The 12149-nt window shown below is 38.9% G+C and overlaps 1 protein-coding gene across 15 annotated transcripts in view; it reads left to right on the top strand.

The window, feature by feature from the left end:
• Positions 1-12149, top strand: part of dlg2 (discs, large homolog 2 (Drosophila)) — a 287192-nt gene that overhangs the window by 225593 nt on the left and 49450 nt on the right. For 11 of the 15 annotated variants that reach the window (XM_053645021.1, XM_053645023.1, XM_053645036.1 and 8 more), the window contains one exon: positions 2122-2277. The exons of the other annotated variants lie outside the window; for them this stretch is intronic. In XM_053645021.1, the coding sequence (XP_053500996.1) occupies positions 2122-2277 (156 nt within the window). The remainder of the gene's footprint in view (positions 1-2121; positions 2278-12149) is intronic. 15 annotated transcript variants of the gene reach the window in all.

Raw genomic sequence — 12149 nt, 5'->3', positions numbered from 1 at the left:
ACAGTGAGTGTTAAACCAGCGTGTGTTCTCTGTGCAATGAAAGCATAGCTGTGATAAGACGAGCATGGTGTGAAAAATCACTAAAATTCACAGCTGGATTTGTTTTGCATCATGGTTTGTATACTTTACATTGTGTACAGATGGCTACTGTGTAGACTTGTATTCATGACAAAAATAACAGTAAAAAAGATTAACATGTTTTATACATGAAATAACAGCTGCGTTGTGCTACATTATGCATAGAACTGCTGTTTTTAATAGACGTTCTTTGTTAAATTGTTCTCGATGGTCTGCATTTCCCCACATTATTATTATTTTTTTAGCATTTGCTGCACTTGTTTATTATTGTATATATTGATATCTATATATTATAGAGTGGTATATTATGTACAGTTGCAATCAGAATTATTTAACTCTCATCCCCTGACTTGAACCCAACAGAAAATCTCTGCTGGGATTTGAAGAAGGTGATTGCAGCATGCAAACACAAGAATATTACTGAACTAGAGGCCATTGCTCATGAGGAACAGGCTAAGATTCCTCAGGAACGCTACCAGAAGCTATGCATCTCGGTTGCAGCAGGTCATAACAGCAAAAGGGTGCTCTACTAAGTACTAAAGATGCTTGCCATGAAGGGGTTGAATAATTTTTCAGTTGCATTTTCAGTTGAATTTGGGGAAACCACTTGAAGCATTCATTGTGTTGAACCATTTCAATGGCTTTTGTTGGATTTGTTCATTGCAATCAGCTGAAAGTCTGTATATTTTGACAGTAAACCTGGTTTGCAATGGGGGTTGAATCATTTTGATTGCAACTGTAGGACACTTGCTAGTGTATATACATGGGCCCTGGGTTTGCATCTCAGTGCATTCATATGTTCTGCCACTCTATAATTCATGAGCACTTTTGCTGTCCATGGTGTGTGTCTCTATCACACACAAACCCTCATGGATCTATTTTCATACATGACACTAATTTTATATCTTCATACCGTGCTAGCCTGGGGTTTCAATCTGATCTCCCACAGAATGAGAGAGGGAAACAGTGGTAATAACATACTGAGAGATATATTAAGATGGATGGATCACTACATTTCAGAGAAAGTGTGTTAATGATTTAATGATTAGAAGAGGTGCTTAAATCTTGTTTCGTTGAGGTTTAGATGGGGGAGTTCTACATATTGTGTGGGTACCAAGAATGTCGGAAAAGTAGTAGTCATTAAAAAAAAAAAAAAAGATATATGGTATTATGAAAATGTGACTGAAACAAGCTTTCTATTTGTATGTGTTTTGGTCCAAAGGCCTTAATATTGCTAACTAAAACTGGCCGGCCAGACCTTATATTTTTATTCATTGTTGTTTGCCAGTTTTGGAATAAAAGTGATATTAGACAATATTCTGACAGATATAGATGATACAGTAAAACAAAATGAACACAAGCTTGTCCTTATGGTTTTTGAAAAATTGTTAGTTAGGTAAGTGTTAGCTGTCTAGGGGTTGTCTGTCAGAGTGATTTATCATACTGAACAGTTAAGTAGATTTTACAAAATTATATTGGAAAAGGTTGATGGTTCTGTCAAATTATGGTACAAAATTTTGCTTGTTAGCTACCAAAGATAAACCAGAAATACTGAAGCCCCTCTCCCATGCACTCTGGCACAGTTTTACACTATGGTAAAACTGTTTCCTACCAGGCAGACTGTGGAGTCTCTGAAGTCTCTGAGTTTTGCTAACAAAAGATGTTTTTTCCCCGAAAGATCTCTTGCTCACTATTTATAGCAACTGTAACAAGGTCATTACACACATTTTTGCTATGAGTAAATATAGTATCATTTGCAGCTGATGAGAGTCAAAATTAAAGATGACGTTTTAAATTTTGAGAATTGAATTTGTAGACAGAAAAAGAAGTTCCTAATAGAAGTTTCTTGTAGTTTGTTTGGGATTATTGTTTGAAAATACACTGTCTCTCTCTCGCTTCTTCTCTCTCCCTCTTCTTCTCTTTTTTCTTCTCTCTGTCTTGCACGCACACTAACAAATATCTTCTGCTTTCTGCTCTCGCTCTCTCTCTCTCTCTCTCTCTCTCTCTCTCGCTCTCTCTCTCTCTCTATCTCTTCCTCTCTAGGCCTCCAGAGCCAGTTTACAGCACTGTGAATAAACTGTGTGATCGTGCTCCCTCTCCCCGTCACTACTCCCCTGTGGAGTTTGATAAAAGCCCACTGCACTCCGTCCCTTTCCCCCACTACCATGTAGGTGTGCTCCCCGACTCCGACATTACCAGGTACTGACCACTTAATGCTTTGCATGCCAGTGAGGCCTGCCTGCATGCTCCACCCACAACATGCCCCCCCTGCATGCCCCGCCTACAATCTGCTCCCATGCATGCCTCATGCAACAAATCATCCATGTGTGTCTGATTACTAGGCTACGTTTGGGATAATCTTGTCTATCAATATTGAATAAAAGAATGCCAAACTGTAATTCACCAACCTATACTGTCTGGCAATGTAGACAGAGCGTGTCTAAATGCAGTTACATTAAAATTATGTAGAAAAAAACATAGGGTAAAGTATTGAAAGTAGTATTGGTGATACTCTCTCACGCTGTGTGTGTGAGACATCATTTGGGTAGAATTGCACAGCAAAAATACAAATGTGTACAGCCAAAAGACTGCTATCATTAGCCGTTAATGCTGTTAAGCCGAGCACTGGAAAAATATCGATGATAGTGTAAGTGAGAGGAATTAGTGCAGAAAAACAGAGCTAGTCTGAACCAGTGGATTTAAATCACTTGAAAAGTTTTACCTCTAAGAATATTTTTCATGGGAATTACTTTTGAATTACTTGATTAAGACAGAGATGTACTTTTACCACATTACATTCACCTCCACATTTTTGAGTTTCAAATTGTCATGTAAACAGGATGGAGATGGATGCAAGTGCAGTTAAAGATTTTAATGAGAGGCAGGCAGACAAATCCAAAACGTGAGGCAATATCAATTTCCAGAAAAAAGGCGAGGGTCAGGCGATCTACAAACAACATAAACTAGTCTAGGCAATGAGCAAAACGAGAAACAACGAACAGGATCAAAAACCAGGAGACGAGAAACAAAGGACAGAACGTTTCGGTAGAGTATTGGTGGAAAAACACAGAAAACATACTTCACCCGGAACGAAGACACACAGGGTTTAAATATACAAACTAATCAAAGGGCATAACAAAGAACAGCTGAGACATATGGAAACAACCAATAAAAGACAGGGGCGGAGACGGGACAGAAACCAAAACAAACACACGTGAAACAGTAAACAAAGTCTGACAACCATGAAGCGTGCACTGTCGTGTTTCGGGCTGCTGTGCACGCTGCTCACTCAGCATGATGGGAAATCTCTGACACAAATGATATTCACCAGAATAGAATACAAATGGATTATTTATTTCCAGCCATTGTACTTACCATTGTTAATGTTTTGATGCAAATGATGCAAAGCAGTGGGTGATTGAATAAGAGTTAGGGGTATGATGTAGTGTATGTGTTGAGGTATGTGGGGTGTTTCGTTTGATTGAAACGCGATGACACAAAGTCACCCACATTCATGAATATTTTTGTATCAAAGTTAGAGGAGAGTATGTTCTTTTTGTAGAGTGTATCTTAAAAAGAACACTAATAGCTGCCAAAAATTCTCATGTACTCTAGCAATCACAGAAACAAACAATGTAATAGGACACATTGGCACATTGTGTCCAGAATGATATCAGCATATTTCAGACAGGAAGAGTAGTAGTGGTGTTACAGTGTTGCTGAAAGCTGAACTGGAGAGTCTTAGGCCATCTGGAATCCACGTGTAACCTAAACCAGTGGTAGAAAATGCGTAATAATATGATATGAGTCATCATGTTTTGTTTTTTGTTTGTTAAATCTAATAGGTTTTTATTCTGAAAAGAAAAGCAATGAATGGTTAGCAAGAAATTGTCCACTGTGTGTACCTGAGAATTCGAATAAGGAGTACAGATGTTCCAAAATGTAATGTGGCTAATTCATTACACTACTGATGAATTCATCAGTTTATTGGTTTGCTTGTTCTGTTTTTTTTTTTTTTTTCAGTGCTTATGCAGTAAATGCCAGTTACATATATAACTGTGATTCTACAAGTTCCATAACAGCCAGGGGCAGTGAGAACCACCTGGACACCTTACTGTGCATACATACTACACACTGTACATACCAAAAATTTGCACTAAAGTAATTATATATGGCATATTTTTTATATATATAGCCGTTTTTCCCTGGACCCTTAATAATAAGAATTTGTTCTGATAAGGAAGCCCCTTGTGTCTTTCCTTCATGGCAGATGAACAGTTGGTTTGAGGATTGGATGGCAACCACAGGGCATGTAGAAGATCAATCATCTGATTCACAAAATTAAGTGATATGACCTTTGGCAGAAATCCTGGATTCAACCACAAGTTCAGTGCAGAGTCATCTGGCCCTCAGTACACACAAGGAGAGCTTATCGCCAGAGCATGCAGCCCTATGAGGTTTTTTTTTTGCCAAAGCAATTAGCAGTTTTCAGAGACATTTTGGCATTTTTATTGGGTTTGGAGAGGCCTTAAGGACTCTTAGGGAATTGTGGCAGAGGGGGGTGCCTCACCCATTTCAGAAAGGCTATAAAAAGTTTATGGACGCCCAGTGAGATGACATCTATGGTGCTATGTTGTGTTGTTATGGCTGCCACATACACATTGATGACATATACATTTAGGACAGATTTGGACTTGCCACTGTCTAGCAGTTCTTGCAGAAAAGTTTAAATTGGGCATTGCACCGAATCCAGCCAGTGATTACACCATTTAATCCATTTGCGGAACAGCTTCCACCAGAGTGTGCTAGGGGTTCTAGTGTTCAGGAGTGTTTTCTGGACTTCTAGGTTGCAGTTCTTAGCCACCCTCATGGTTAATATAGCCAACTCTCCAGTCCACTCCAGTCCAATGTAAAGGGAGAAACTGACCTAGCAGAGAAAATGAGAGGTAAGTGCCACTTGCACTTGAGTGGAGAGAAGGAAATCACTCATTGCAAGTACATAGAGATAATACAGCAAACAGCATGGTGAGTGATGGCTAATATGGCTTGCAGTGCTAAAGAGGGAAAGCTGACAAAATAATGCCCCAGAGTTCCTGTGATATGTATCATTCTACAAAAATACACTAGTAATATATTTTAAATAAATAAATAACTCACAGAGGTAGAGTTTTGGAGGACATTAGTCACAATGTTCAAAGCAGATAGCTCCATGTTGTGTGCATGTGGTCTGACATGTACAAGCTGCATGATAGTGATATTTATTGCTAACACTACGTCATATTTCACTGTGTGAGTGTGTACGAAGGTCTCGGCATGTGTGTGCACACACACAAGGTGTCCAGGTGATTCTCACTGCCCCAGGCAATTAGGTGGGGTGAAATAAAACTGTAGTTTTTGAGTGACTGAACTCGTTTAGTGCCATTTACTGCCTGCTCTAACCCCTTGGCCCTTCAGCGTGCTTCTGGATGGGTTAGTTGATTGTATTGTTTATTGACGAGTCTTTGAAGGTCATAGCCTGGATTCTCACAGAATGTTGATCAGGGCTTATGTGCAGCGCTTGAGCGATATCTAAGCTTCGTAAACCTGAGAGGATTGATTTAATCTCTTTTGTTGCCTCTGTAGCTGTTTGCATTTTATCTGTCGGAACAGTTTGACTTTAAATGGGTATAAAGCCATAGCATCTCATCTGTCGCAGTGCTGATTAAATGAATTAAAGTTTATAGTTTGGAAATTAATGGGGTCTAATCCATTTTCTTTTTCATAAATACTGTGTGTGTTTGTGGCTCAGTGTATATGTCTCTGCCTTTCTGTGGCCCAGATGGCTTTGGAACAGCACTAGCTTGTTGCTGCTAGCGCCTTCTTTTGGCACTGGTTGGCTGATTACTGTCTCATTTAGAATTTTAACGATCAGTGTATTACTCAATAAATTAAAAATCTGTCTCTAATTAGCTTCAGAGGGAATGGGAATGATTTGCATCTCAGGCAGCAAAAGAGGCAAAGCTGCATTAGTTAGGAAATTGTAATGTTAACTAATATGACTGATGTTGTTCTGTTTCCCAACTTGGACAAAGAGAGAGAACAAACCATTTTGGGCAACATCCTTACAAAACCATGCTGAGACACCATCATCTGACCTTCTTGATGATACTTCTAACCCTTTAAAGTCTCAACTTACAATTTTGGTTAAAACTTATTTTGTAACTGCGTTCAGTAACTACATAGTTATGTGTAGTTATGAGAGTGATTATACATCTTCAGCTTCTGTTAATGAAATGCTTTAGTGCTTAAGACTTACAAAAAGAATTTTTATGATTTGAACTTTTCCTCAACACCTACAGTTTTATAGATATTCTACCACGTGTCTATAACATGACGATAACTTTTGTGCTTCACTGGTGTAAGCCTGTCATCCATGATCAATCAATCTTGTGAGCAGAATAAGCCACCATCAGAATAAGAGCTAAGTTTATTTTCTTTGTCATTGTGTGTTCTGTGATGATTGTGAGCAATGGAGCAGGAGAAGAATCTTAATTTCTTTTTTCCTTAAGAAAAACAAATCATAAATCACTATTCCCTCGGGTTGAAACTTATCACCGATAATAGATATCCCTGTGGAAACATCCAGCTCATTCTGATCAGCTACCAGCACCAAAAGCACACACTGAGCTTGTCAGTTCTTTGTCAGCTGCTAAGTGCTGGTAGAAAGTAAATGGTTTCTGAATGATGCCAAGTTCTTTTAAAGACAATAATGAAACAGTAAGGATTTGTTTTTAAATCAACCATTTATTGATAAAAAAAATTTGTCATAAGTAATAATAAAGCTGAAAAATAATTTGGCTTGTGTTTGTGCTCTTCATACCAAGCTGGAATTTCCAGCAGGGATGTAAGGTGTGTCTGCTAAAATAAAGAGAGTGTTCAGCACACATTGTCAGACCTGATATACTCATCTCTGCTAAGTCCTCATGTGGATTCATGGTGTCGCTTTATTATTACGTATGTGGACCATTTCCTACTAACATCAAACTAAATTTGTACAAAAATTTGTTTGTCCTACTGCCTGATGCAGTTCTTTGTTTTTTTGGGGGGGTTTTTTTGTATAAACATTTTTAATTACAGTGAATCAGAAGCTTGTAATTAGACTATAAAGGAAATTAGTCTGGTTATTTCTGTAATGATATAGTTTGTTTGCAACTTCAACAATCAAAAGATGAAAATGAGACGATAGATCAGAATTTCAGCTTTTATTTCCTGATCTTTACATCTAGATGTGTTAAACAACTTAGAACATAAACAACTTAGGCACCTCTGGTGGCAGACCACCCAGTTTTTGGTGAGCAAAAGTATAGGAACAGATAGTCTTAAAATAATACTTAATATTTGGTTTCATATCCCTTGTTTTTGGGGGGTTTCCTCCCTTCAGTCTCCTCTTCAGGAGGTGAAATGCATGCTCAGTTGAGTTTAGGTCTGGTGATTGACTTGGCTAGTCGAAAACCTTCCACTAAATAAAAACCTGAAATTCTGACCTATCGTATTGTGTTCATCTTTTGATCTCGAACCCATATGTCTTCAGTGTATAGCACAAACAAAAGAACCAGCCTTGCCGTTCCAATACCTTTGGAGTGGACTGTACAATGCCATGCCTATCTGCAGTGATTGACAGCTCACCTGTGTCTGTTGACTCTTATAGCCGGAACAGTGGCCTTTGCTGCGATTTACAGTCAGTTTGCTGTCAATAACCCAGCAGGTCATTAAGATAGCAGTCACAAAACTGGGAAACTCTTTAAGGATGTTGACTGTGTTTATAGAAATATCTAGCTGTGCTTAAGTAAAGAGACACCCTGGAAGGCCACATTACTGTATTGAACTGACTTGAGGAAAGACCATTGAAAATATGTCCTTTAAGCAGGACTCACTGTGAGTTTATTGATACAGTGCATCAGTCTCTCTATGAGTCACAGGCATCTCCCTATGTGTGTTAGACACAGTCTGATCGCTGATATTGTACCTCTGAGGGGTATTGATGTGTTGTATACTTGTATATGAGATGGTATTGGGATATTGATATGGTTCAGGTGCATTAATAGGTCTGGAGGATATTGATCAACATGATGGCTTTCTGACTTGGCACAGCATGAAGAGAATGCAGTAACATTAGGCAAAAGAATAGCTTGTATGCAGGGAATGGTGATGTAATCATACATACTGTAATTGTTGTACTAGCCTGTCATCCATCCATCCATCCATCCATTTTCTTCTGCTTATCCGAGTCCGGGTCACAGGGGCAGCAGTCTAAGCAGAGATGCCCAGACCTCCCTCTCCCTAGCCACGTCCTCCAGCTCCACCACAGGGATACCCAGGCAAGGAATGGTGATGTAATCATACATACTGTAATATATGTACTTGTCTTCATGCACTAGTCTTCATATATTAAAAGCACTTGAACTGTCATGTCATAATTATAATATTATTGTTTAATATTAAAATTAAACAGTATACTTTACTTCAGTATAAAATGGGGGAAAAACTATAAATGAGGAATTCATGTAAATTCAGTCAGGTCCATAAGTATTTTGACAGTGACAATTTTTGTAATGCCTCTGTACACCACCACAGTGGATTTTAAATGAAGCAATCAAGATGTGATTGAAGTGTAGACTTTCAGCTTCAATTTAACAAAATGTAACAAAAATATTGCATTAACTATTTAGGAATTAGGAATTTTTTTCATTTTCACAGGCTCAAAGGTAATTGGAGAAAGTAACATAATCATAAATATTAGGATTATTTTTAATACTTGGATGCAAATCCTTTGTTTCCTCCCTTGAGATGCTTTGCCAGGCCTTCACTGTAGCCACCTTCAGTTGCTGCTTGTTTGTGGGACTTTCTGCTTTCAGTCTTGACAGATGATGTGATATGCTTTGGAACATGAACCTTTCTTTTCCTTCTCCATACTCTTCTCTTCACATCATTCTGGTACAAGATAATCTTGCATCAGAACTGGTCATGCTTTTATAGAGGTTTTTAGCAAAGCCTAATCTGGCCTTACTGTTTTTGAGTGTTACCAATGGTTTGCATCTTGAGATAAACTGTCTGTATTTACATTCATGAAGGTGCCTCTTGATTTCAGACTTTGACCTCTTCCAGAGTGTTCTTGACTTGGCTAGATGTTGCGAAGTTTTTTCTTCAACAAGAAAGAATTTTACATTCATCCACTTTAGTTGTCTTCCGTGGTCTTCCAGGCCTTTTGTTTTTGCTGAGCTCACCAGTGCATTCCATCTTATTAAGAATGTACCAAATGGTTGATTCGGCCACATCTGAAGTTTCTGCTGTCTTTCTGATAGGCTGGGGGGGGCGGCCTAATTCAGCCTAATGATGGCCTCCTTCACGTCCATTAATACCTCTTTGGACCGCATATTGATAGTTCCCATGAACAGCTACCAAATGCAAATTCAACTTTTGGAATAAACCCCAGACATTTTATCTCCTTAATTTGTCGTGAAATAATGAGGAAACAGACCACATCTTGAGCCTGTGAAAATGGAGAGACTTCGTAAAAAATGGCTGTAAAACATGTGTGTAACAGTTAATGCAATATTTTTTAAAACCCCTTGAATTAAAGTTGAAAGTCTACACTTCAATCACATCTTGATTGCTTAATTTGAAATCAATTGTGGTGGTGTACAGAGGCAAAATTACAAAAATTGTGTCACTGTTGAAATACTTATGGACCTGACTGTATATTAATTGTGTTCCACTTATGTCCTCCAAGAAAAGGAATCTGGGGCTATAGTGAGCACAGGTTTGCCAGAACTGGACGGTCAATGATTTGAAAAATGACAGAAGACTTCTTCACCTGTCCAGTTCTGGAAGCCTTTGCCCACTGTAGCCACAAATTCCTGTACGTGGCTGACAGGAGTGGAACCTGATGCATTCTTCTGTTTTGTCCATCCACCTCAAGCTTAGACATCTTGTGTGTACTGAGATGCTTTTCTGCTCAGCGCAGTTGTAAAGAGTGATTATTTGAGTTACTGTATCCTTCCCGTTAGCTCAAAGTAGTCTGCCCATTCTCCTCTGATCTCTCACATCAACATAGCATGTCTGCCTGCAGAACAACTACTCACTGGATGTTTTTGTTTTTCGCACTATTTTGTGAAAACTCTTGTGAAGACTGCTGTGGGTGATAATTCCATGAGATCAGCCGTTTCAGAAATACTCAAACTAGCCTGTCTGGCACCAACAATTGTACCACAGTCACTGCCTCACAGCTCCAGGTTCCCCAGTTCAATCCTGAGCTTGGGTTACCATCTCTACGGCGTTTCTCATATTCTCTGTGTGCCCATGGGGGTTAGAGTCATGTTCTCCAATTTCCACTCTTGAAAAAAATACACTAGAAACTAGCTAACATGAGGCTTACTAATTTATTATGTGATTTTAACCAGATTGGAGGCTAGTGTATGATAGAAGGAGATTTAGCTAGCAGGTAGGAATTGGTAATGCCAATCTTGGGGTCAAATGACCTCAATTCCTTTATATTACACTTTTTCAGTTTAGAAAAGCAGTCTCTTCTTTTATCCCTATACAATTATGTGTTTCCATTCTGAAATATCATACACAGAATAATACACTTGTACCAAACAGTCTGTTTGTGGACAGATGCATTGCCTTACAGATCGATACGGGATCCCCGGAACCCTGAGGCTCCGAAATCCAACTCTCTTCAGCCGAGAAGAGAATGAGCTGAGAGTTGAGCTGCCTAATTGTGAAGCATTGACAATATGCGCAGTCAGCCCCAAACATTTCACACAGAAATTGTGTCCGTCTGTCCCCGAAATAAAACTGGAGCATGGTTTAACACTTAGTGAATTTTCTCTGACTCCTATATATATATTCTTTTCTGAAAAATAGAGAGGAATTGAAGAGTTTTTAGGAGCAAGAAACCTGTTGGACACAAACAACTGACATCCTGTCTTTCACTGAAGATTATAAGCCTGATTACATGGTTTACAGGTGGCAGTTTATAATCACGTGACGTGTGAAATGCCACGTCACCTGACCACGGCAGGCCTATAAATAGGCGTGATTTCACACAGATTTCAGATACCGGTCACGCGCAAGGGCACTTCCCACAGCGTGAAGCTCATGCAATATTGAGTTCCCTTTGAAAGGGATCTCTGTGAAAGCAGCTCTATAACAATCCACATCACAACCTTTGTCACTAGGCAAATGCCAGATGTATTTACACACTGCTTATTTTACCCACTGACTGTGTGTTTATGGGCTACAGTCTGTTTATCTGCTGTGGCCTTCACTGATCAGGGGGAAGTGATGCTCCAACACACTCACACACACTCTCTGGCTCACTCGTTCAAGCTTGTTCAAACACACCATGTCCAGGACTTTGATGATCATATCAGCCAGGCACTGTTCTGCCGCCATCAGAAGTGCTCTTAATGAAGTTAATGTTTTCAGCATATGTATGTACAAACGAATGAATAAAAGGTCACTCCCTCAAATTTCCTTTCCTTCCTGTTAATTATAGCCAATTGCAACTCATTATCCTGCTCCATGGTATAACAGCTTCTCCAGTTTTACTACCAAACAGCCTTTAATAATGTTATTATGGAATTCACATTTAGTGTATACATATCTTTACCCATACTGTCTGTGTGGCTCTAGTCAATCAGAGACCCAATTCCACATAACAGTTCTATATTAATTATGAATATATTAACATATATGTTAATGTTCAGAGCTTGTAAAGTTCTACAGTAAAATGCCCCTGAGTATGTCATCTTAGTGGTTAGTGAGAATGTTCAAGATTTATGCTCGGGAATTGTGTGTGGAATCTGAATACCTTCTCACTTTTTTGAATATTTCCTTGGAAGCCTATATTTGAAATGTTTTCATTTCCTGAATGGTGAGGCTGCAATCATTGAAGGTGACACTAAATAAATGGCTAGATACAGTGAGACGTGTGGGTCCGCATAAATAACGATGTGGCTGCAGTATAATCTATGCCGCTATTCACCCATCATTAGGGAGTAGTGGAGGCTTTTAGAATTTAAAGTAAG

The sequence above is a fragment of the Ictalurus furcatus genome, chromosome 16, assembly GCF_023375685.1.
Source record: "Ictalurus furcatus strain D&B chromosome 16, Billie_1.0, whole genome shotgun sequence".
In the NCBI taxonomy this organism is placed as follows: domain Eukaryota; kingdom Metazoa; phylum Chordata; class Actinopteri; order Siluriformes; family Ictaluridae; genus Ictalurus; species Ictalurus furcatus.
Note: the sequence above shows the minus strand (reverse complement) of the source record. Positions and strands in the feature narration are given on the sequence as shown.